Source organism: Mustela lutreola, chromosome 3 (genome assembly GCF_030435805.1).
Source record: "Mustela lutreola isolate mMusLut2 chromosome 3, mMusLut2.pri, whole genome shotgun sequence".
In the NCBI taxonomy this organism is placed as follows: Eukaryota; Metazoa; Chordata; class Mammalia; order Carnivora; family Mustelidae; genus Mustela; species Mustela lutreola.
In genome coordinates this window covers 129233939-129260936 of record NC_081292.1, presented here as the reverse complement: position 1 = coordinate 129260936, position 26998 = coordinate 129233939, and the positions used below count along the sequence as shown (strand labels likewise).

Sequence of the window (26998 nt, the reverse complement as noted above, 5' to 3'; positions counted from 1 at the left end):
AGCACCCCCACCCAACCCTGATGGAAACAGCCCACAAAAAGGCACTTTCATCACACTGAATGACAGTTCCTGGGCCCAAGGAAAGCATTTGTTTCAGAGCCTCTCCCGTAGCAGAATGACGGTTTCTGAGCACCAGCCGCAGAGCCAGGAACCAGCCAGACAGAACCTTGCTTTGTGATGGGCTCTGGCGTGATATGACCTCAGCTCACACCACAAAGCTAGTGGCACCCACAAACACAGCACACATCTATCCGGCAGCCAAGCAAACCCAAAGAGAGGTTCTGCAGCAGGTGGGAAGAGCCTTCTCACCTCCAGAGAGGGGGGCGAAACTTGAAAATACTTCTCGCCTCTTGCTATAGACTTCAGAAGCCAGTTTTCCACCCTAGATTTTGCTAGTTCTGAGTCCAGATCTTCCTAGAGCAGAAGAGTTACTTGTACTCTTGGGTAAGAATTTGAGGATGTAATCATACAAGTTCCTGAGAAGGCATGGCCTCATACCAACTCCCCAAATGAAACGGTGGCCTGTCAGTGGCAATAGTGACAGACAAGTCATCCCTGCCTTGGAGCCCTAAGTCTCTGGCTGTCCAACAAAGGCAGCCCTGCTGAACACTAGTGGCAAACCAGAATGGTGGGCCAGCCAGTCTGAAGGGAAGGGCATCTTCAGAATGGACATGCATCTCACTGTTGGGAGACAGGCAGGGCCCCCCGAAGGCCACCTGCCACAATCTCTCCCTCTCTCTCCTCTCCCCTTTTCCCGTGGCCATTCCTATCCCTGTCCTTTTGCAATGCTTGGTTAATAGTCCATGTGGCCTGATAGAAAAGTAACAACTCATAAATTGTTACTAAATGCTCATTATGAGCTCTCCAGAAAAGTGGGAGAAGAAGAGTGTAGAAAAATTCAAGGAAGACCGGCAAAACTCAGGCTCAAATTCCAGCCTCACCAACCCCTAACTGACCTGGGCAAGTCATCTAAGTTCAAATGCCTCTTTAGTACAATGGAACCAATAATGCCCATACCTCATAAAATTGTTGAGACTTAAAATATGATAACATACGTAAAGTACATAGATGGTGCCTGACAGATAATGCTACCCAAATAGATATACTTCTTCTTAAGAGTCACATATAATATAATAAAACATATTTATAGTATCCTGAGCCTGAAACTTGTCAGTGAATCCACATTGCCTGGAGGATAAAACCCATCCATCTCCACCAAACTCTGATCTAGCCTATCTTTTTAAGTTCTGGCCCCCCAGTACCTTGTAACACTCTAAGTTGCCCAAACAAGCCATATAATCTGTGTCTTATGATTTTGCTGTTCCTTGTGCTTATACAGAATGTAGACATATTCTAGAGTCTACAGGACCCAACCCTTCCAAGAAGCCTTCCTTAATTCTCTAAACCTCATCCCCATTCACCAAAATCAGTCCCCCATGACTTCCTTCTGTGGTTCCACAGCATTCTGCACACAGCCAGTTTAAAGCATGTATTCCCCACAGGTACAAGAACTATGGGTGCCTCCGTCTCTTTCCCTATTCATGATGCTTTCTGCAGACAGTCTTTTTTTTTTTTTTTTTTTTTAGATTTTATTTATTTATTTGACAGACAGAGATCACAAGCAGGCAATAAGGCAGGCAGAGAGATAGAGGAAGGGAAGCAGGCTCCCTGCTGAGCAGAGAACCTGATTCAGTGCTCCCTCCCAGGACCCTGGGATCATGACCTGAGCCTAAGACAGAGGCTTTAACCCACTGAGCCACCCAGGCACCCCTGCAGACAGTCTTATATACCTTTGTAACTCTAATCCCTAGCAGTGCTTACTCTACATGGTAAATACTATCTCTGCAAAAAGGAATGGGTAAAAGAAACAATCAAACAAACGAAGCCTAAAGAAATCAGATCTAGAAAACAAGGAACCACCTTCTCTAGCCCTGTACAGTCCACATCAAGTTAATTTGAAAGGCAAATGCCCAGAGTGACTTCTGTAGAGTGGGAAATAGTTCCTCGTACTTCAACAATAGCAAGCAGTAACCATGGTTTTTAATTCCTAGCGCGTCCACAGAAACCTTCCTATTTACCATGCTGAGAGTCACAAATCCTATAAGCTTTTCTGGAAGAAATGAAGAATTCTACATACTCTTTCAGACAACATTTTAGAAAAACACACACCAGACAAAGATGGGAATGTGGGAGGTACCAGAATTCTACAATCAAATGTTTGAAATATGTTTTGAAAAACCCAGTGAAGTTGAAGGGAATGAAAAAGCCAAGAGAGAAAAAAGCTATCCAGTTAAAAGGAGTCTTCCTGATCTCAAAAACGTTAAGGGTTCAGAGAGCCTTGAAAGAAACGCTCGCCAGTCCACTACATTACCATGAATCGTGGGGGCTGCGGTAGCCTTCAGATGTTATCTGATTGAATTTCTGGCCTCTAGAAAAAGAGACCCCTACAGTGCCACCTTCCTTTCCTGATTTAAATAGGGCTTGTCATGGCAAAAGAAACCTCAGTTGTGGGCTGCCTGGATGGCTCAGTGGGTTAAGTGTCTGCCTTTGGCTCAGGTCTCGGTCCCGGGGTCCTGGGATCAAGCCCCTGCGTCGGGCTCCCTGCTCAGCAGGAAGCCTGCTTCTCCCTCTCCTGCTCTTCCTGCTTGTGTTCCCTCTCTCACTGTGTCTCTCTATCTCTGTCAAATAAACAAATAAATAAAATCTTAAAAAAAAGAAAGAAAGAAAGAAAGAAACCTCAGCTGTACCTATTAACTATTCTAAGGAGTTTTTTCTTATACTTATGTGTTTTACCTTGCTGATGCATACATAACATGGCCACTTCCCCTCATGCTAGCCTCAGTGGATATTAAAAAAAGTTAAATTAGGCCTTCATCACCCCCCATTAGTTTCCTTTCAAGGAAGAAGAAAGAACTCTTTATTGTTACAAAATGAGTATGCTCACATTACATTTATAGCGTCTGAAAACTATCTGTTTATCATATCATGTCAGAGCCTAATGTTACCCTAAGTGGTTTTCTTTGTGGCTCACCATATATTGGGCCTCAAGTGACCCAGTTAGGTCACATCTTCACAAGAACTTTCCAAGGATTGCCTATTTCTGACATTTCATACTACAGAAAAACCCAAATACTGAAAGAGACCCAACTTCTCTAATAATGAAGACTGAAAGGTTATGATTGTTTGTTCATCATGGGATTTTTGAAAAAGGGAGTGCATCCATCTCTAATTACAACATCAACTTAGAGATGTGTTGAAATGGACCTCATGCTTGGCACAGCACGTGGTAAATACTATTTGGTTCTGATAATGGAAGGGGAGAGAAAAAGAAGGAAATTATGGCTCACATGTGATTAATCTTACTTTAATAAAAATAAGGAAGAGTCTGCTAATGGAGAGGAAGGAGGGTTGACTAGCAGCAAACTAGAACAACGCACTCCAAAGAGAGAGAAAACATTTTTAGACAGGAAGAGATCCAAGAGAAGAGAAGTAGAGAGAAGACAAATATTACCACCAAATATAGGCCCACAGTATTAATTCAAGAAGAGCCCAAATTCGGGCATGTTTTTCTCTTCTGTTTTCTGTATCATCTTCCTGTGAAGACCTTCAAAATCAATTGATGTCTGCAACAGGAACATGAATAACCGTACACCTCAGTGAGGAACATTACGTGCTGTCTCCCATGCAGGTGCCCAGGGTCAGAACTAATCGAACAGATGCACCCAGGGTTGGCTTTCAGGGATTTCAAATACTTAGGTTAGGCAGCTTCCAAAAACAAGCACGTCTTGCATGACAAGGTGCTTTTTGAATTCTGTTTTTGCTTTTTTGCTCTTTAAATCTACAGCTACCTACAAAGGTGGAAACATCAGGACATTTGAAAGCACAGGGGCCGTAGCATTCAGAGTTGAAGGTTAAGATATGAAGATGAAAAACAATGAAGCAAGCGATGCCCCTCAGCTCTGTCCAGATGGCGAGCTCCCCCAAGGCAAGCTCCAGCCTGCCCCTGATTTGAAAGGGCAAGGTAGAGCAATGTGTAAATTGCTTCATCTTCCTGCTGTTATTTTGACGCAGAACCTTCAGGGCCAAGGCCAGTCCCAGAGAAAAGGGCTGATCTCTGAGATGATTTTAGGCTTCAGGCTATCTATCTGGAGGAACAAATGTTGGTATCTGGGTGGAAAGGTGGAAAGTGGGTTAGACAGAAGTATGTTTAAGAAATTGCTGAGTAGCAAGAAGAGCTCGATAACCAACAAAGTAAGGTGATTTTATGATGCTGTAGAAAATTCCTTGATGCCCGAGAATTTTCCACGTGTAAGGCTTCTCCCTGAAGAGACAGATGCCCAAAATGAATCAGCCAAAAACAGACAACTGGAATACATATATTTTTGTCTCCTTCAAAGTAAAAAGGAGGTCTTATACCTACGGCAGTATTTTAAAACCATTACAGAAATAGTGTGACCATAGCTTTTAAGCTTCTAGGTGGCAGAATAACTCTGCCAAAAAGGTGACAAAAGAAATAAAGAAATTTCCTTGGCAAGGAAGTATAGAGAGGTGCGAGAATTTGCTTGACATCCTAGCAAATCAGAGTCAGAGCTCGGGCTACAATTCAGTGGTTCCAATTAGCAGGCCTCTGCTTATAGTCAAGGGACTTTGAGTCGTAGGCTGCAAATATCACTTAATGTTTTCAATTATTCTGAAAGGCTGGGGAGGAAATAAAGAAATAGCACTTACCTTTGACAATTTGCTTTGCACACGCATTGTAAACCTGCTCTTGGGTCGTGCTGGGAGGTAGCACTCTATCGAAGACATATGGCTTCCCTTGCTAAAAAAGACGAAAGGAAAGGGCAGAGAAAACACATTAGAAGATAAGGAATAAAAAGCACTAATAGTAATTAGACCACAGGCACTAAATCACAAACCCTTTCCGTACTAAGGCTAGGGAATTATTACATTGCAAATCCACACGGACAATGGGCATATGTGTTTTGCATATTGAGAATCTGAGAAAGAAAAAAAAGGTTTGTTTTGTTCTTTTTTTTACTTAAAACACATTCTGATGAAAAGTGGGCTGAGGCTTCATTCATTCATTCATTTTGTGAGAGCTTCTTCTGAACCAGGGACTAGACTAGAGGCTAACCCAATCAGAAAACAGCGCAGCCTATAAAGCCTTCAATCAAGTGTGGCAGAAAGCTAATAAACAAGAAGGCAAACACCCGGGGAAATACAAAATGCCTAGGTACAAAATAATGGGACAGAGGGGATGACAGAGAGAGCAAAGCAGGCCTCTTTGAGGGAATGCCAATTCGGTGGATCTTTAAAGGATCGCAGAAAGACAGAGGCAAGTGAAGAGCCATGGGAGAACAGAGCAGACCGAGCAGAGGTCTGAGCAGGTAGGAAGGGGTCTGGAGTGCTCAAGGAACCAGAGGGTGGCACAAAAAGAGGTGAGAAAGGAAATCAGGAGCCACTTAATATAGGGCACGGTTAGCCAAGAGAATGTGCTTGGATTTTATTCAATGGGAAGACAACATGATCAAATTTAAGAAGCTGCTCTTAATAGGAAGATATTGCTTTGTATCCCAAAGAATTCCAGTGTTTGCTTGATATGTATAAGTGATGCCTTAACTCAGTGGAGGCCTCCAAGTCACAGAGGGCCCTTCTGCACAATAAATCAAGTGACTTCCCCAGGTGTAAGATCTTGGGGTTTGGTCTGATACTGGGCTATGTGCCGTTCAAGGCAGTAATGGTCAGAAGGGAACGGAAGCAGCTCTGTCCTGGTCTATGTGAGCCCTCACCCCCAACCACTCAACCTTCACCAAGGAATTATTGGGTGTTTATATGCCAGGTACAGTTCTGAGGACCATGGAAAGTGGTAGCTGAGACAGACACAGCCGCTTCCCAGGGAGAGCCACCCTTCTCAGCAGTGCCTTCTTCCCACCACCACCACCACCACCCCCTCCCACAGCCTGATCCACCCACGCAGCCCTTTATCTTCATTTCTCCCATTTCTCCCAAGTGGTTAGAGGGGCTGGCAGGAGAAGGGCAGGAAAGAGGAGAGCCCAGAGTCTCCTTCACCCTGACTGACCCTGTACATCCTACATGTGGCTTGGACACCAGGAAACTCTACCTTAGGACAGTCCTGCCAATGCCTCAAACCCAAAGACAAGGCTTGTTACATCCTATAATCTTCATACAGAGGTATGCAGCGATCAGACTGGCTTGGCGTTTTCCTCATTCATGACCATGGTGCTGCACATAGGGAAGGTCCTATGCTTCAGGCGTTGTTTGAGCTTTTAGTCTTTGAAAATGGGATTGGGCCAGCCAGATAAATGAGCTACTTCCAGTTTGGTCTTAGAAGAAATGGAGAATTTTGAGGTACCATAAAAAAACTTCTTCAAGTAGCCTCCATGCCCAACATGGGGCTTGAACTCACAACCCCAAGATCAAGATCTGAGCCAGAATCAAGAGTTGGGTACTTAATTGATTGAGCCACCCAGGTGCCCCAAGATTTTATTTCTATAAAAAGCAGCAGAATCAGACATCTTGTTAAAATTATGGAAAGGGATGGGGCGTCTGGATGGCTCAGTGGGTTAAGCCGCTGCCTTCGGCTCGGGTCATGATCTTGGGGTCCTGGGATCGAGTCCTGCATCGGGCTCTTTGCTCAGCAGGGAGCCTGCTTCCCTCTCTCTCTCTCTTCCTGCCTCTCTGTCTACTTGTGATCTCTCTCTGTCAAATAAATAAATAAAATCTTTAAAAAAAAATTTTTTTTAATTAAAAAAATAAAAAATAAATTATGGAAAGGGGTTATTTTCCAAAATTTTGTTCCCAGCAAGTCTCATTCCATTCGTGAACCAAGTATTTGATTGAATAACCAAGAGAATGTTTCTTACCCCTATCCATTGCCAACTATCAGCCCACTACATTCCTATTAGCCTTATCTATTCATAAAATTAACTAAATGTCAGTAAACGGTCAGAATAAACATGTACAGAGTTTGTGTAAGTATTTGTCATCCATTGAAACTTCTTGAAAGAAAATGTAGCTTTGCTTAATTTCAAACAAACCCATTATTTCTCCAAACTTGATAAGAATCACCAAAATAAACCATTTTGTTTCCAGAACAATCATGATTTGGGTTTTGGAGAACATGCACTTACTACAGCAGAAAAATGGCCTATTATTTGTAGCAAATTGTACAAAAAACAGAAGACCCCCCCCCAACTTTGCCCTTCTATCTAAATTGTTAGATGGAGTACATTATATATTCACTTGAAGAGAGACCGAAAGCAAGAAATCTCCATTACTCATTTAAATAATATCATTTATCAAGTGACAACCACACTACAACAATTTTCCATAAACTGAAGTTAACTCCCAAACAGAAACTGCCTTCGAGAAAAGAGAAAATTTAGAAAATGATTTGTTTTGAGGCTTTTCTCATCAGGACTGGAATATAAAGAAGTTAAAAACGTAAGTATTTTTGTCTTTTCATACACTGAGTTGGCTATATAGGCTTTTAAGTGAACCTTAGACTCCTGAAATTAAAATTGAGAATTAAAATTTAGTTACAGATTTTTTAAGAACTGATTTGTAGTCTAGTCATTCAAGCTATATATAAAACGGCCATTTAACAAAGCAAGAACAACAAATGACTCTTTGCTGCTTTGGTAATGGTACGAAAATCTCACAAACCCTAAAAAAGACTTCAGGAAACCCCCTCTCTCCTGGCCCCCAGGAGAAGAGAGTCTCCCTGTATCTGACCCCACTGTGGCTGACGGTTTCTGTGGACAAGCCTTGGGTGCTGCTCAGGCTGTCACTGAAAGTGCAGCTACGGAATACATCTTTCAATTAACGTTTTAATACGGGTGCTAAGTGCTAACAGTCGGAACTTAATGGTGAGGGCTCCGATTACTCCTGGAGACACTTTCCTTTCCAGGCACCTCGTCAGCACGTGGTTCTGCCATCTCTCTGGCTACTCTCTGCCAGAGTCCTTTGCTGGTGTCTCTTTCTGACTTCTAAACGACAACGTGTCCCAGACTCAGACACCTCAGCCTCCTCTCTGTCTACATTCTTGACCTTCATATAATTTAAATGAACATTTCAGGCTTCAAATCTCATCCATGCTCCAGATTCACATATTCAATCAGCCCCTGGAAATTTCCACCTAGATTCCATTAGCCATCGAAAGCTTAACTGACAAAAAATGAATCATGTCTGAGTAAGAGACCAAAATCATCAAGTGTGTCCCATAGATTCCATATCCCAAATATATCCCAAATGGATCACAACCTCAGCCCATGCCGCCATGGTTTCTCATCTGGACAGCAGTGATAGTCCCCTCACTGGTCTCCTTGACACCATTCTAGCTTCTAACAATCCAACTTCCACCTAGCAGCCAGAGTGAGCTTTCCAGAGCTATAAATCCGATGGTGTCAAATCCTCCCTTAAAAGCCTCCAATGGCTTCTGTTACACGAGACCCTCTTCACCCGCACCTCCTGCATTCTCTGCCACCTACTACAGTGTAGCCCACTGGACTTCTTTATCCCTTGGCTCATTCGTCAGTGGATCCCCCGGCTCAGGGCCTTTGCTCTTCATTTCCTTCCCTTTCAAACTCTCTCACCGAGGGTTTTCACTGGCTCACCCGAAATCTTCGTTTGGTTGTCTCTTGATCACCCTGTAGATGTCCACTCCACTTCCTCCTCCTTTGAGGACTTCCGAGCTCCTCACATAAAGCAGCCCCACCCCCTGGCATCACTCTCTATCACATTAGCCTATTCAGTTTGCTTCATAGCAATTAGTGTGTGACCTATTCTCAACCAGTCAAATGAGCTACTACAATGAAAGCATTTAAGTAGCTACCACGGAAGCCATATACATCCCAAGAGCTCACTGCATATAAGCAAACCTGCCGCAATTTATGAAAGGAATCTGAATGGAACACACACCCTGCATGTACATTACAACTAGAAATGAAATAATCTAGCTTTGCCACAAAAGCCTCCACAGACAGCAGCTAATTGCAAAGGAGCAGTCTAACTAAATAACTTTAACCGGGATCACGGGCAAAAAATAACAGCAGATGGTTCTTACATTTTTATAGTTAAAATTAAAAAAAAAAAATCAAACCACTTCTTATCAAGTTGTTGAGAGCAAAGTATCCATGAACCAAATGGCCTGCCTCTTAATTCACTTGACCCCTTACCCAACAACCGTTCTCCAGCCTGGAAGGAATATTACTCTGGGAGAGGGAGGAAAGCAAAAGACCCACTTCAGCCTTTAGAAGATGAGCACCAGGAGGGATGTTAAGAAAACTGAAATTAATTACCCAAGAAGAGGTCATGAAGAAGTAATCTAATAATCATCTCTAAGACCAACCAAGGGTTGGGACCAAAGATTCCCAATGATTTGAATGATTTTTCTATTGTTACTAAGAAAGAAAAGAAAAGAAGGAAGGAAGGAAGGAAGGAAGGAAGGAAGGTTGAGGGAAGAAGGAAAAGAAAGGGGGGGAACCCTTAAATTTCCAGAGCAAGATTTAAACTCACTCTGTGGAATTATCTTTAGACACTGAGGGGTATTGTGAAGAGGAATAGATTCCTGAGAGCAATCATTAAGTCTCTGTGCCAGGGGACTGGCTTCATGCGACTTCCTTTCTGAAAATACAAGAGAAGACAAATTCTTTCAGCCTCTCCTGGCCACCTTCTCAGTGCTGTGTACCTGCACCGGCCACTATCTGCACCATCACCAAACATGACGACCCAAACCCTTATCTGTTCTGTCTTGTTTTGTTTTTAAAGATTTTATTTATTTATTTAACAGTCAGAGATCACAAGTAGGCAGAGAGGCAGGCAGAGACGGGGGGGGGGGGGGGGGGGGTGCGCAGGAAGCAGGCTCCCTGCCTGGCAGAGAGCCCTATGTGGAGCTCGATCCCAGGACCCTGAGATCATGACCTGAGCCGAAGGCAGAGGCTTAACCCACTGAGCCACCCAGGCGCCCCTATCTGTTCTGTTTTATCTCACTTCATTTTCACAGTACCTCCATGAGGTAGATGTTACTATTCCCATGCCACAAACCAGAAAACTGAGGCCCTTGGGGGAAATAATTTTAAGTCTCTGATTTCAAGTGTTCTTCCTTCAAGGAAAGGGCAAGACTGGCAAGAAACATGGTGGGGATGCACCTGGCCAAGCATTCCTAGGAACAAAAGAAATTAAAAAACAGGCAAGAGCCTTCCGCCACAGGAGCCAGTAAGGAGCGGCAGCCGTGGCTCTGTGCTACCCTGTGGCTGTGGGTCTCAACAAGGCCACAGAGTGACCAAGAATGTGAAAAGTCAAGGCCAGCCACGGGCGCCTCACCAAGCACACAAAATTCATGCGATTCGAGAGGTGTGCGGCTTCATCCAATAGGAAAGGAGTGCCATGCGGCTGCTCAAGGTCTCTGAGGACAAGCGCACCCTCAAGTATGTCAAGAAAAGGCACACAATTGTGCCAAGAGGGAGAGAGAAGAGCTGGGCAACGTCCTGCAGCCATGAGGAAAGCAGCGGCTAAGAAGGACTGAACCCCTCTCCTCTCTATCTAATAAGCCTTCTGTGGAATTTGGGGCTTTTGTGCTGCTCTTGGAAAGGAGGCGAGACCCCTTCCACCAACATCCTTCCTGGGGCACAGTGGTGAGGGGCGTGGTGATGCCCACAGAGATGCAAGCCACCAAGCAGCACTGGATATGGTTTTCAGTCATAATTAAATGGATCATACGTTCCAGGAAACGACAACGACAAAACAGGAAAAGGACAAGCAAAGCCTAGGAAAAGGTAGGTGTGAGATTGCTATGAAAAGTTGTAAGTTGGGGCACCTGGGTGGCTTAGTGGGTTAAAGGCTCTGTCTTCAGCTCAGGTCATGATTCCAGGGTTCTGGGATCGAGCCCCACCTCGGGCTCTCTGCTCAGCAGGGAGCCTGCTTCCTCCTCTCTCTGTGCCTGCTTCTTTGCCTACTTGTGATCTCTGTCTGTCAAATAAATAAATAAAATTTTAAAAATTTAAAAAAGAAAAGTTGTAAGTTATGGAGAAAAAAATCCAGAATTTTTCGGGCCTTCAAGGTCAGCCCAACCCAACATGGTGTTTTACAAATAAAAGAACTTGACATCAGGAGAGGTAGATGGCTTGCAGAAAGCCGCCCAGCCTGTTAGGTAGGTAGCAGGTCTGTGCCCCAAATCCAGACCTCCAGACTCCCTATCTAGTGTTCTAAAAGTTCTGGGTTTAGCATCAAGTTGCTCTCTCTGAACATCCAGGAAACAACAAGCACGAGCCCCTGGAGCTTTGTTTTTCCTGCTTTCCTCCCAATCAGTTCTAAATTATTTCCAAATACACAGTTGATTAGGTCACTGAACAAAGTGTCATTGCTATGACTACCGGAGCAGCACAGCAGGGGAACGAGCATTATGGCCTCTCAGAGTTAATATGGACCCTACAGTCAGCCCCTCCAGCCTCCTCTCAACGCGCGACTCCCGCCTCCACGAGCTCTCACTGGCGACGATGAACGGCTCAACCCCAACTGGCTCCATGTGCTGGTACTTTGTGTCCTTATACGGATTTAAATCTGCCTCCCTGAAGCATTAGGCCTGGCACCATCCTCCAGGACAAGACAAACCGAGGCCCGAGACCTGCCTACAACAACATTACAGCTTGGTTTCATTTTGGGAGCTGTGTTCATTGTCTAAATCCCTTTTCTCTTATCTCAGAGAGAAAAGAGAAAGACAGGTGTGCTTCCATCCTAAAAGTTGAGTGGATTTGTCCTAACTTGAAGGAACCAAAGGTGTCCAAGGTTTAGACATCACTAAAACGTTGTATTAGTTTGCACAAGAAGAAATTAAATAAACTCACAGACTCTGAAGGGCTTTGGTAACAACAGGAAAGAATGTTTCCAAAACATTAATTAAAAAGCAGGAAGTCCTCAGGTTAATGTTGATACTCATTTTTTTATCAACACAAATATTGTGCCAAAACAAGTTTTGTTTTGTGTTATTTATTGAAATATAATTCACATACCATAAAATTCACCCCTTTAATAAAAGGGTACATTCTGTTGTTGCTGAAATCTTTACAAGATTGGAGAACCATTACCGCTATCTAATTTCAAAAACATATTCATCACCCCAAAAGAAACTCTGTACTTCTTAGCAGTCAATCCCCAACCTCCCAAGAGGGAGGTCTGTAAGAGACATTTCTTATAAGTAGAAGCATATAACATGTAGCTTTTTTATATATGCTACATATATATGTATATATATATAAATACATATAAATATGTACATATAAATATGCCTATTTTAGACATTTCATATAAATAGAAGCATATAATATGTAGCTCTTGTGACTAACATTTTCTTTCACTTAGTATGTTTCTAAGGTTCATCCATATTGTAGATTTCACTTTCACGACTGAATAATCCTCCACTGCAGAGATTAACCACATTTTATGTATCAGGATGAACATTTGGGTTATTTCCACTTTTTGGCAATTATGAATGCTGCTATGAACATTCATCTACAAGTTTTCATGTGGACATATGTCTTCATTTCTCCTTTCATTTCATATACCCAGGAGTGGAATTTCTGGGTCACATAGTAACTCTATAGAAGTTAACTTTTTTAAGAACTTACAAACTGTTTTCCAAAGCAGCTGCACCACCTTGCATTCCCACCAGCAGTGTATGAGGTTTTCTCCACATCCTTGTTGTCTGTCCTCTTTATTATAACCATCCTAGCACATAGGACATGGCATTTTTTTTTTAAGATTTTATTTACTTATTTATTTGATAGAGATCACAAGTAGGCAGACAGGAAAGCACAGAGGGAAGCAGAGAGAGAGGAGGAAGCAAGCTCCCTGCTGAGCAGAGAGCTGAAGTGAGGCTAAGGCAGAGGCTTTAACCCACTGAGCCACCCAGGTGCCCCAGGACAAGGCATTTCTTTGTGATGTTGATTTAAGGAGAGGTTTGGCTTTGTTTGTTTGTTTTGAGAAAGAGAGAATGGGAGGGAAGGAAGGAAGAGGGAGAATTTTAAGCAAGCTCCCTGTCCAGTGCAAAACCTAAAGCGGGTATGGATCTTACAAGCCTGTGATTCTGTGATCATGACCTGAGCTGAAATAAAGAATTGAGCACTTAACCGACTGAGCCACCCAGGCGCCCCTCAGGAGCTTTTAAAATTGACACTTAACACCATAAAATTTATTTCAACTTTTATTATGGGCACAGAGTTGTTTCTAGGCATTATAAGACACTGTTGTACTGTTGTCTTAACATTTACAAAGTGGTCCAGAATGAGAGAATCCTCTCACAGAAACTATAAATCATACAGACTCATGTGCTTTAAGAAAGAGAAGAGTGCACTAGAAGGAAAAGGGATTTATGATAGGGTCTCTGTGCTCCTCACTTCAGTAGCTAATACTGAGCATAGTCCAGGAAGACAGCATACCAATATATGGTGTAAATGAATTCACATAAACATGGGTATAACTCCCATTTCTCTGAGGCTCAGTTTCCTCATCTGGAAAACAGAGCTAATAGGGTCCACAATTCAGGATTGTGAAAACTAAGTATATTCAGGCTAAAAAGTGGATCCATGATAGTGTCTGATATTCTAGAAGATGCTTAAGTCATGGTCAGTGTTATTCTGTAATAAAAAGTTTAGACCAATTCATACCAGGCACTTACATTGCACCAAACTCAAGAGAGCAGTGACCCCTTAAAGGAAAGGATACTAATAAGTGACAATCACTCACAATGTACCAGCTCAGAGACCTGGCATCCTGATGCCCCTACCACATACTTCAGGCATCTTCAGGTCCTAGGTCTGCAACTCATAAGCTCAGCTCCATGAGGCCTTTATATTCTGAGGGTCCTGGCAAAATTCACTGTTCTAAGATTACCCTCTGTACTCTAAAAATATATAAAATTGTAATGTGCAGCCATGAATCCCATTTAGGAAAGGTGAGGAGCTATGCCTTGTGCAGGTACTCCTTGACTCACTAGCTCTGCTATTACAGCTTTGGAGCCTTCCAGAACCTTTGTGATAACACCAACTATAAAGATGAAGCAGATTCCTTCTTAATCTTCACCATTTCCACGCAGCTGGTCTGACCTCCAGCACCTGCATGCGTCTTTTTGCCCGAGGGCTTCTCTAGCTGGAGAGCTCTCTCTGTCACTTGATGCAGGCCAGAAGGACAGACATCCCAGGACCAACCCAGGACCAACCCAGCAGCCTCACCCAATGACTGATCAGAGTGGGGATTAAATACTCAAGCTCTCTTGCCCAGAGGTGGAAGTGGAGGGGACTCTTTGAGGCATGCATTCCAAACTGGTTCCTTCCCGTTGGGCTGGACCCCTGCTGCCCACAGTGGTAACCTGCATGAGGACACAAGCTAGGTTGGTTTCCTGTCCTTCCTGCCTCGTTCCTCCACTCTCCTCCAGTGTTTCTTGGATTCACCTCCCTTGCATTTGAATCCTTGTTTCGGGGCCTGCTTCTGGGAAGACCAAAAGAAGACAAAACCCTAGACATTTTCCTCTTTCATTCAGTAGTCCCTAAGAGATTCTGGATTTGTCGAGTCACTGTCAAATATGGAGCCACTGCATTTGGTTGATATCCAGACAAGGGGGTGAATGGAAATTGAAATCCTCGTTAAAAATTCACAACTGATATAGGAAAAAAGAGTGCCTTTTTCTCTATAAAAGGGTGCTGGTCACTTGCCAAGTCCTGGGCCCATGGGGCCACATCTGCCCAGAGGCTTACCAGGTTTTGATTCACACAAAGGAGCACTGCAAGTTCATGAAGTCCTGGCCTAGCAGAGCCTTGTACATAACGGTACCAGGTAGGTGCTCAGTAAAAGTCTGCTGCTGCTGAAAGCCCGCCAGAGGAACACCAAGGAGGGGAGGGTGCCAAGACACCATGAAACCATGCAGGAGCATGGGAGGGGCAGGGAACAGAACTCGCTGTATTTCTCCAGTGTGTCCGAACTTTACTTGCTGCTGACCAATCTCATCTCCCACCTGCAAGATCTGAGCCATCGTGGAGGCACACGGTCTGTCTCTTTCTGTATCCCTTTACTCCTCTTTACCCCACCACCTACCCCCATTTTTCTGAGGGTGGGCTGCAAATTCCCAGAGCAGAAAAAAACTCCACTGGCAATGACCCATACCTGGCAGTGACCATCCGTTTTTTTCCCAACACTGTTACATCTTGTCCCATGTTCTTGGATCTGCCAGCGTTTGGAGGTAGCTTCATAATGAAGACCTCCACGTTCTCCTCCCTGCCCTGCTGCATGCCCCATCTCTGCTGGGATGACTCTTACTGGGGATAGAAGCACTAAGCCAGCACCAGCCCCAGACACTTCCCTCCCCCTCCCCACACTGGCTCTGTGCCCCAAGGAAGGCAGCTGGTGCCAGTTCCGGCCAAAGCCAAGGCTGCTCCCAGGAGAGGCTGTAACGAACCCGACGGAGCAATGACCGGCTTCTACTGAGTTGCCAAGGTGATGCCAACCACGCCTCAAGAATGAACAAAGGCAACACATGAGAATGAATCTTGTAAACCTTCTTCCTGCAGGAAACCAGGCTAAAATTCTTTCTTTTCTGCCAAAAGTCCTGCTGCGTGGACACACAAGCACTGTCAGGACTGCAGACAGCCATGAAAAAAAACACTCTGGGAAAGCGAACTGCCCAAGTGATAATGAAGAAATTCAGAATTATTGCTGGCTAGCAGGCAAAATGAAGACAGAGGTGTTACCTCTGTTCAAGAAATTAACGGAATCTGCGTTGCAAAAATAATTATTTATATGTGATTTGCATCTCGTGTTAAAATAAAATGACCTCTCCCCGCCCCCCGGCCCAGTCTTCTGCATTTAACTGCTCTACATCCTAGTTTGCCACGATACAGGGATTAGTAGATTGAGTCAGGGGAACTTGTTCTAGTCTGGCACCTCGCCCCTCGCATACTTCATGACCTTAAACAATTTGCCTATTTTTCTGGGCCTCCTTCTCTCTGTAAAGTGAAGTACCGGATCTTTCCGGCTCTAACGTGCTATGATAATGTTCTCAGATTTTCTCCTAAGAACAGCTCCAGTCTTGACCACATACAGCACAAGAGAAGGTAAACTTTAAACTGGCATGAGCCCAATGTTTTATATACTTAGGAGAAATGAGTAAAAATTGCTGCTATAGTTTTTTTCAGCAGCTCTGGTTTTCTGCCAAGTCAAGTCTGAAAAAAAAAAAATCAAACTTTCCTCACTAGAAAGAGGGTGTTAAGCCATTCCACGGAAGGTAGAATGTAGGACTCATTTTGCCAGGTGGAAGAGCACTCAGAAAACTCTGAGCCCTCTTTCTGGGGCGCATGGTCCCGGGGGCAGCTCCCCAGCACAGCCCTGTGCGGTCCAGTCAAACTGCCGTGCTGCCAACCTCTGTCACTTAGGCTGAGACTCACAGTGGCGTCTCCGGCATGGAAGGCACACAGTGGATCAGGCAAGGTGTCTTCCCTTTAGTTCAAACATGAAATAGAAAACCTCCACCCAGACTTTCACTTGGCTAGGTATGGTGCATTACAGAGACTTCTGAGAAATGGGCACTGCACGTGTTTACTACAAATACAACTAATATTCTATTAATTTTTTTCACTCTTCAGAAAAAGTTTATAGAATTCTAATTTCCCCATCTATCGGACTGCAGTTTTGCTCTGGTGGTCTGGACCCTATTTGTACCTCATGATTTAACAGGCTGGGTGGAAACGTAGCTTCCCTTCCTGGGAATGGAGAATCACTTCTCATGAGCATGTAGAAGGCAACAATTTGAGCTGAGAGTAGGATCCACAATTTCTGGTTCCCAGCCAAGCCTTCTACCCATAACACCATATTGCATCTTGTCATTGATCCTCCAAGAACATATTTTAGCTCTCAAACATAGATTTTCTAAGAATCCCGTGCATTTGGGTTTAAAACATGATGCAGTAGAAGCCAGAATGCAATGGTGTGCTTTTACATATTACAAAATATCTCTCATAAAACATAGGACAAAAAATGTTCCACAGAGTAGAATAATTACGTGAGTGCAAACCAGCAAGGGTCATCAAGTTCAGCATAGCAATGTCACCATCAGTCTCCAAAGTGCCACCCCCATTGGATGAGAGTGCACCAGCACCATGAAAATTAGCTGTTCTTTCATGGCCTTCACCAGCCAGTTAAATCTAGGACAGATGAGCTGGAACTGAAGACACACGGGCTCATGCATCCCAGTCCAGTGAGCCTCTGTCCTTATCCAGGAGAACCACATTTTGGTGCAGAGAGGCAGACACAGATCACCCGACTGACAAATGAAGTACTTGGGCCACCAAGAAAACAAAAACAAATGTTTTTAAGATTTTTGCTGAATTCAACCATAATTGTGTAATGAGAAAATCTTACAAGAAGCTTTTTTAAGTGCAGCTGACATAGAAGCTTTATATCTTTTAAAAGATTTTATATTTTACTTGAAGGACTGGGCACCATATTTTTCAGTGCTTAAAGTACTCGAAGGGCTTGGAGGCCACAGACAAGGTTAAGAGTTGAAGAGCAAAATCCCCCAACACTTCTGCCTGTCCTGCCCCTCCTTCCCGAATTGAAGTTCCACCCTGTGAACCTTTAATGGCTGAGACAACGAAAGAAACTCTGGCTCCAGACGGCTAACAGTCATCAGAAAGAACTCTCCTCTATTGCCAGGAGCAGCACTCTGCTTATCAGGTTCATTAGTTAATAGAACCCAGATAAACCAATTGTTCATTTCTGAGTAGACGGTGAAGTGTGTGTGTGCTGGGGAGAGGGAGAGGCGTTTCCCCAGCCAAGCAGGGAAAATCAGGGTGGCAGGGAGACAGCAGCAAAGCCAAATGTCACCTCTCCTTTACAGCTAGCCTAGGATGGACCAGGAAAAAAGTTGTTTAAACCGATTACTCCAAACAGCTATTGCTCAACTATCCAGGGTAGTAACTGTTTAATGGGCACCCATACACGGTTAGCTGAAGGGCTGCTTACTGGTACCTTCTCCCTTGAGAAGGGAACCCTGTGTTCATCAGTTCTCACCCTGTTTCCTTTCAATAGCTCCCTCTTCATAAACGTGTTTTAGGAAAAGGAAGGAGCCTGTGTTTTCTTCTCCTGTGACTTGTTTTCCTGTGCCCCTCCTTCAGACTATTGCCTCTCTCTGGACCTAACCGGAAGTCGGTCTTGTCCCTACCTCCTCACTTCCTCACTCCTCTGCCTCACATTCTGCCATCCAATTTTCCCCTCACTCAGCTGCTTTCTTAAAGGGCTCCGCAGCCTCTTGATCATCAAATCTAAGACCTCTGACAGCCCGTGATATCCTTAAAACAGAACCACACCAGTCCCACCTGCTGAAACTCTGACTGACTACTGTCTCCCCATGAGGCACACTCCGCTCAGCCTCTTCCCTCTTGACTCCTCCTCCTCCTGTCCTCCTGACCCTGGTTCTCCTTGCAGCCAACTCCAAATAAAGGACAGACCTCCTCTCTTCTTAAGCCTCTTTTCTCCTTTGCAGCCTCCTCTTCTGTGCTCACCCCCACGGGAGAGCTCAAACACTCCTGTGGTTTCAGCCATAAGCTGTGTGCAAAAGAGGCAAAATCCATCTCTAACCCTGAGCCCCAAAACTGTTTCCATGTCTGATTAAAACCTCCCACTGGAGGTCCCACATACCCTAAACAACATATGCTGAAGAGGGAGCTCTCTGCCTTCTTCCTCCTCTTCCTCCTCTTCCTCTCCCAACCCACCCACCTCTGTCTACCACTGTCCCCACTCATCTAGGCTGAAAGGCTCAAGCTACATTGCCCACAGCTCTTCCTGACCATCGTCACCCAGTTGCTGCCAGAGTCGCGGTCCATTTGTTTGGTCTCTCTCTTGGCTGGCATCTCAACTACCCTGATTACTTTTTACCTAGACTTCCGCAAGAGCCTTGTAGGGGTCTGCTTATCCCTCCTACCTCTATTCTACATCCTCTGCCAAATCCATCTGCTTTGACCCTAAAGATGGTTCTCAACCAGTTCCTAAAGATGGCACTCAACCATTTGCTAATGCGCCCTACTATACATACACCCTCTAAGCAGTGCCTTCCACAGTGTGGGACCTAACAACCTGCCTCCTTCCCTACCCAACACTCCAGCAATGTGCTTGCAGTGACCTGCCTGCAGCCACCTCGCTGCTCTAACTGTTCCCTCAAGGGAATGGCATACTGATACCTTCGCCTGGTTATCTGTCGAAACACTACCTGCTCTTTAAGACTGGTGCCAAATGTTATCTCTCCCAAGATAAAGGCTTTTCTTGAGCCTCTCAAATAGATGTCATTTCTCTCTCTTTCTCTCCCTCTCGGAACTTCTGCAGCACTTTGATACTCTTCCAGGAAGACTCTGACACCAACTACTCTGTATTACAGTCATCTGGAAGCAGCATGTTATGGAAAGAAAGTAGGATCCAGGGTCAGAGATTGGGGCACGAGAGGTATAATCTACTCTATAACTCTCCAGCCAGACCCTATGCTTTTCCTCGGTCATCACATATATCTCTCACAACTCCTCTCTAATGTACTACCACTCTTTGCATCTTACAAGTGACAAGGTCGGGTTAAGGAGGTCCCTGATGTGCAAAGGGTCATGAAGCCCTTATTACATTTGCTTCATGTGGGAAAAGTGAGAACCAACTGATAAAAGGCATATAAGGAGTGCATGTCTGGCTCAGCTGGTAGAGCATGCCACTCTTGATCTCAGGGTTATGAGTTTGAGCCCCTGCTGGGCAGAGTATACTTTAAAAAATAAAATAAAGTCTATAAAATGCTATTCTTTTAAAAGGCATACAAAAATCACTTTACAAATTACAACGTACGGTACGTGAGTTTGTTATTAATATTATAAATTATCTTACCCTTTTAGTTCTTTAGTTTTTAGTTAGTTTTGTTTTTTTTTTTTTAGTTATTCCATTATTTATTTATTTAGGACATGTTTTCTATCTTACCCATATGTGGATTCCCCACAGCATTTATGACAATTATTAAAGGTGCTTAAAAAAATAAAAGTGCTGAAACAGTTGTTTAATTAAACTGGATTCCTGGGGTTGCCTGGGTGGCTCAGTCAGTTAAGTCTCTGCCTTCAGCTCAGGTCATGATCCCAGAGTCCTGGGATCAAGCCCTACATCCGGCTCCCTGCTCAGTGGGGATCCTGCTACTCCCTCTCCCTCTGCCTGCCATGCTCCCTGCTTCTGCCTGTGCTCTCTATAAAATAAATAAATAAAATCTTTGAAAAACAAACAAACAGGGGTGCATGGGTGGCTCAGTGGGGTAAGCCTCTGCCTTCGGCTCAGGTCATGTTCTCAGCATCCTAGGATTGAGCCCTGCATCATTGGGCTCTCTGCTCAGCAGGGAACCTGCTTCCTCCTCTCTCTCTGCCTGCCTCTCTGCCTAACTTGTGATCTCTGTCTGACAAATAAGTAAACAAAATAAGTAAACAAAAAACTGCTTTAAAAATTTTTAAAAAAATAAAAAAACAAACACATAAATTGGATTCCTGATGCCATGACTTGAATTACGAGTATTTTGAAAACTTCTACTGCAAAACTAAAGTTCCCATTTATTGAAGAGGTAGATGCCTATGCCAGGCATAGACCACTTCTAATCCCCACAGCAGAGCAGGAAGGCTGCCATTGTCTCTGGTTCATAGATGAGCAAGTCAGAGCACAGGATAGCAAGTAACAGCCATGCAGCTAACAAGCAGCGAGGCAGGAGGGTCTGATCTCAAAGCTCACGACTTTCTGCCATCCCACCCTCCTGGCCACAGAGGTCCCACTTGCCCAAATGCCGTCGCAATCTAGCACAGTGTCTTCATCAGAGGTGATTCCTGTCCCTTTCGAGCACAGAAACATCACTTTCTTTCTACACACGTGAGCACCTCGAGCTCCCTCTCGGATTCCATTCAATCTCACCACAGCCTCTAGAACGTGGATATCATCAGCACTCTCCCCCACACAGCTGGACACATTTCATAGAGCCTCAAGATTTTTGTTTTGTTAGTGAACACACAGGGGTACATTAGTTTTAGGTGTGCAATGTAGCGATTCAACAATTCTGTGCGGTACTCAGAGCTCATCGTGATGCCTGCACTCTTTGTATCCGCACAGATTTAGAGCTTCCCTTCTCACGGCCTTACTCCGTGAATATGGATGGAACCCTTCATAGGCCAGGCCTTGCTGCATTGCCGGGAACGCGGCAATGACGAGACACGGGTGCCTGTGTCTGTGGAGCTTTCGTTCTAACGGAGTGGGAGGAGACAGGCAGAAAGCAACTGAATCCTGACAAGGGGAATTTCTGCTAGTGTTGTGATGTGATGGAAACGAAGAGGGTCGGGAAAGAGGGTTCTGAACCTATAACATCGGAGTGCAGGCTTGGAGTTCCACCAGCCACAGGAAGCGCGAGGGGCAGACTGTTCCAGGAGAGGTGACCTAAAAAGGGCCGCCTTGAGCTAGGAAGCACGCAGTGTGTGGGCAAGTGGGCTGGTGAATGAGAGACAGCAGGAGCAAGGCATATGAGGTGATGGAGGAAGAGCCAGGTGGACGGTCTCGTGCTAGGAAGCCCTGTGGTACATGCTGTAATACACTTCTAAGCAAAGGAATGGCCCAATCTGGCTTCTGTTTCTAAAGTATTACCCTAGCTGCTCTGTGAGGACTAGGTATTTGGAGACGAAATGGGAAGACAAACAGGGAGGCCACTTAGGAGGTCATTTAGAAGTCCGTAAAGGCAAGGGGCAGCCTGGACTAAGGAATGGGCAATGCAGACGGCAAGAGGAGGATGGATCTGAGGTAGAGGTGGGAGGTGGGCCCAAGCCACAGGTAGAGATGACAAAGAAGCACACAGTGAAACCTCGCCAACGTCCGTGAGTCTGATATGCTGATCTCCATGCCAGAGTCACATGCCACATATTGCTTACAGACGTCAGCCCAACAAGGCTGACCAAGCCAGCAAGACCTATTTATTTTTATTCTCAGAACACTCTTCAGAGATTGCCTCTCCTGCTCTGACCTCCAAGGTAAGGTCTGCCAACTGTGGAGTCATCTGAGTAGCCCAGAAATCAAGGCAAAGAGAGAGCCGAAGCTATCAAGTAGCTCATGCTTTCTTTCATCCCCACAACTATCCTGTGGAAATGGTGCCAAAACCCACAGATGACAGGGACAGCAGACTCTCCAGCATCACTCATTTGGTGGGTGACAGATACACAACAAAACCCAGATCTGTCTGACCTCGATGTCCATGCTCCTTCAACCACACCACATATGAAGTCAAAAGAGACAGACTTGACTGCACAGATCAAGAACTTCACGGTGGCTGGAGTGACCAGGAGTTGGTAACACCCACTCCTGAAACTACTCAGGGTTCTGCTCCATAACTACAGTTTCTCCCACTTTTTTCAAAATTTTCCAGGCAAAAATACTTTCATTTCTTTACCATATAATTGTTGGTGGTCCCTTGTGTCAGGCAACCTGCTAGATCCCAGAAAGCCAGCAACGAGAAGGACACATTCCCTAAGCACTGAGAGTCCAGAGTCTGATAGTGGAGGTCACGAAGCATCAAGGAAAGGTGGCTTTTCACTCCTGGGTCCTTTAAAGCTCTATAAAGGCTAGGGTTAAACGGACACCAGAAAGTTGGCTAATATTTTCAGGGACTTTACTGTTTTTATGCCACACTGGCCTCATTATGTAGATAAGTTCATAGATTCATTCCATTTTATTATTCTGTAAGAGTACTAATAAAAAATGTGTCAACCTAACAAAATGCAAAGTCTCAGGCAAAGCAGCCTTCAGAATGTTAACAGTGCTAATCACTAGATAGTTATGACCAATTTTCAGTGTAATGTGGGGAATGCTAGCAAAAGAGAACATTATTGGCTACTGGAACCAGGTAGAGTGGGAAGTGCACTGCAAAAATTACCTCACAGAATCTTCAGACAACCCCACGGAGTAGACAATATTAGGGGTTAAATAACTTGCAAAAGGTTACCTGATGAATAAGTGCGGAAGAAAACAAGGGCCCAAATTCATTCATTCTTTCTTTCTTTCTTTCTTTCTTTTTTTTTTTTTTTTAAGATTTACTTATTTATTTGAGAAAAAGAGAGCCAGGGGAGAAGCAGAGGGAGAAGGAGAGAAAGAATCCCAAGGAGACTCCCCACTGAGTGCAAAGCTATAAGCGGAACTCGATTCCACAACCCAGAAATTCCAACCTAAGCCAAAATCAAGTCAGATGCTCAACCAACTAAGCCACCCAGGCACCCCAACAAGGACCCAAGTTCTTCTTTTTTTTTTTTTTTTTTTTAAGATTTTATTTATTTATTTGACAGAGATCACAAGTAGGCAAAGAGGCAGGCAGAGAGAGAGGGGGAAGCAGGCTCCCTGCTGAGCAGAGAGCCCGATGCGGGGCTCGATCCCAGGACCCTGGAATCATGACCTGAGCTGAAGACAGAGGCTTTAACCCACTGAACCACCCAGGCGCCCCAAGGACCCAAATTCTTAATGCCTGTTCTGTTCTGTTAAGGCCAGTTTGGTTCTTTGAGATGACTGAGAGGTTAGAAATAAGAAACTGGTTTGATAGACCTAGCTTTGTTTTGTCTGGAGGAAAAGAATCTTGGAGGGTGATTAATTAAAGCATATTCACAATATTTTTAAAATAAATTGAGACAGCTGCTCTCCATCTCCCCTGAGGAAAGAAGAAAAGGCTTCCTCCCTCAGCCTGGCAGATGAAGATAAAAAATGAAATAAGGACTGTCCAGACAGGGGGAATCTTGCTGGACCCTGGGGAATTCTGGTGTCTTCTACAATTGTTTACCAAACCCCATGTGCCTCTTCTTAACCCTACTCTTTCTTCAAGGTCCATTTCAAGTCCCACCCACAGTCCCACAAAATGAGACTGAGACAAAGTAAAAGTTATTTAAAGCTTTATTTTATACCAAGTATTAGAAGTCAGACTGATTAGCCAGGGGAATGAGACTGAAACAAATTTAAAGTTATTCAAAGCTCTATTCTATGCTAAGCATTAGAAGTCAGACTGACTGGCCAGGGCTGTATCCAGAGAGCGACCACCCCCAGCTTACAGGCTCAAGAATGGACAGACTGACTGGTCAGTGCCATCTCCGAAGAGAGAAGTCCCTGGTTGTTTTCTGTCTTTGAGTATATATGTCTTTTCTCCAGTTGAGTGGCAACTCTCTGGAAGGAAGGTGCCAGGACTTACTACCCCCCCTGTCTCCAAAGCATTTCTTTGAAAAATGAATATGCATAGTGATTCCATAAGTAATCATCTGAGCTGCTTTGAAAAGTCTAATGTTCAGCCTGGTAAACACTAGAATGCTTTTCCAGATCAATTCTGTGTCTATGACTGTGGACAATGCTGAAATAAAAGAAAAGCCAGGCTAGCCAAAAGTTTTTAATGTAAATACTAACAACAGTAACTAAGTAGGTTGGAAAGATTTGAGACAGAGACAAGCCAAAGACTTCTGTGGAAACACCATGATGTTGATGTGCAGATGAACCTAATGACAGGAAATTACCTTTACCTTAAGAGACACTGCTGAGTGGCTCCAGACACATACACAGCCCACGTCTCTAACCATCCAACCACCTTAGAACCACACAGAAGGATGTGAGGGATAGTGCTCTCTATACCTGCCTCTTTTCGGGCCAGCTGAGCCACAGATGCCAGCTCCACATCGGTCAACTCCTGACCTTCCTCTCCCCGACCTTCCACTGGTGCCCAAAGGTCAGGAGATGAGGTCAGGAAGCTCTGGACTAAGGCCACACACACACACAGGTACACTTTTCTCCCTAGATTAGATGTGTTCCAAAGGACTTATGATCCCACTGGTCTCTGTGTTCCAACAGACTCCATGATGTGACTTAGCCAGGGACACAAACACATGGGCACAGTGATCAGACAGGAAGACATCTCAGCTCCCTAGGTTAATGGGCAAAATCTGGGGTCCAGTTGTCATATAGTGAGCTGGGCCCTTACCATGTCCACAGTTCCACACAGGGGCACGTGAGTACCTCCTGTGTCTGAAGCCCAAGACCTTCACAACAGACAGCAAGCGACTCTAGGGAAGCAGCAGCAGGCTGTCCCTCACAGGCCATGGATTTGAGAAGGTAGCCTCCACCAGTGGAGGAGACATCCCCCTTCCCCTGAACGCTGAGAAGCCCCTCTTCAGGGAACAACTTTCCCTACTGTGCTTCCTTAATTAAAGGAGCCTTACTAGACCGCTCCTGAGGGCCTCAAACAGGTGGCTCTCCTCTAATTCCCATTCCATGGGTCTGAAAGCTGCTGCCACTTCATTGTCCTTCTCTGCTTCCGGCAGTATCACACCGAGCCACCCCTCCCTGTGGGAAGGCAGGTCGGTGAGGAGCACCCCTCCCCGGGATTTCCAGAAGATCAATGAGTCAGTGTTTCCTTTGATCCCCTTGGTCTCCGCCTTCACAGCCATTTGCTTCCCTCTAGGCACTAGGACTTGCTTTCCTCCCTCCTCTTCTGCTGAATTATTTAAACCTCAAGAACTAGATAAAACTGACTTGCAGACTCGACTGGAGGGAGAAGAGGTGACATCCTGCTGTCTCCTCTGTCCTTGGTCCTTCCTCTTTGTTCTCGCGCTCCTCCGTCCGAGGACAGCCCTGACCTTGGCTCCATCTATCCCCTCTCACACATGCCGTTGCCAATTCCTCCTCCATCAGCTAAAAACATGTACATTTTTACTATTCCAAAAAACCAAAAACCTCCATCCCCGCTGTTTCTACTTCAGCCATGCACCAGGCTTCTTGCTTCTTTCCTCTAACTCATTCCCTCTGCTGAACTGGTGGCAGCACAGACCCTCCTCCCTCCTCACCATCCCCCCCACCAAGTTCCATCAGCAATGCCAACAGTCTCCCCCCTCCCCCGCCACCCTGTCACTATTATACTGTCCCTTCTCCCCCCTTTCCCCCTTCTGTGAGGCTCTGTCCTGCCACTCTGCCTTCTCCTGGCTCCTTCTGAGGTCTCTCATTCTCTTAGTTCTGCACCCTGGCCTTCCCTAGGGAGAAGCTTTTGTTCTCCTCCCTCTCTCAACCACTGTGTCCCAACTCCGATTTCTGCACCACCAACACAATTTTTGCCATGGCCCTGGACCATCCACAAACTCTTGCTTTAGCATTTTTCTTTAAGTCAATGCATTTTTCCTTAGATATATTTTCAATGAAAATTATTTATTACTATGATCAGTGAAAAGTTAGCATCACATGCTCTAAGAGAAGGCACTAAAAATAAATACAAAAAAACAAAGCAATATGAATGAATTCTAGCTAGATACTATTGCCTGCCAAGGGTTCCAAACCTAAGAACCATTCCTTCCTTTTGTTAAAAGGGAAATTCCAAAGTATTAGAGATTAAAGACTAGCACCAAATGGACATTTCTTCAGAAGGACTGAAAAGGGACTATGTAATTCAACCTTACCTAAAGCCATGTTTGTGTGTCTCCTAAAATTATCAACAACCAACAGAATTTTCCAACTAAATACTAGGATTAGCTCTTACTCCTCCCTGGTTCTATGCAGGTGACTCATATTCTTCAATGGTTGGCCGTGTTTCTTAGCTTCATTCTAACCTGTCCGTAGGAAATGAGATCACAGACATTAAACTGAAACCAGGTAAACAGCAACAACAAAACAAAAACAAAACACCTGAGGTGTCAGAATTAGTATAGAACAGCAGCAGTTCACATCAGCTGGAGCCCAGGTCCACCCTGGATAGGGCCGCCCATCGGAGCACGAGCCTGGAATGTGTCCAGAGACTGCCCATCATTGACATCTAATCAATCAGTGATAGACAATATGACAACCAACGTCTGAAAAGTTTACATGCCAAATGCCACACTAGACACCTCCAATAGATGCCGTATGATCTTCACAACACCCTCAGAAGGTTGAGGCCATTATGATTTCCAAC

At 44.7% G+C, this 26998-nt stretch overlaps 1 protein-coding gene across 1 annotated transcript in view; it reads right to left on the bottom strand.

Moving 5' to 3' along the window:
• KIF5C (kinesin family member 5C) overlaps positions 1-26998 on the bottom strand; it is a 156577-nt gene that overhangs the window by 98879 nt on the left and 30700 nt on the right. Inside the window, exon 2 of the mRNA XM_059166812.1 lies at positions 4729-4819. Coding sequence (XP_059022795.1) covers positions 4729-4819 — 91 coding nt within the window. The remainder of the gene's footprint in view (positions 1-4728; positions 4820-26998) is intronic.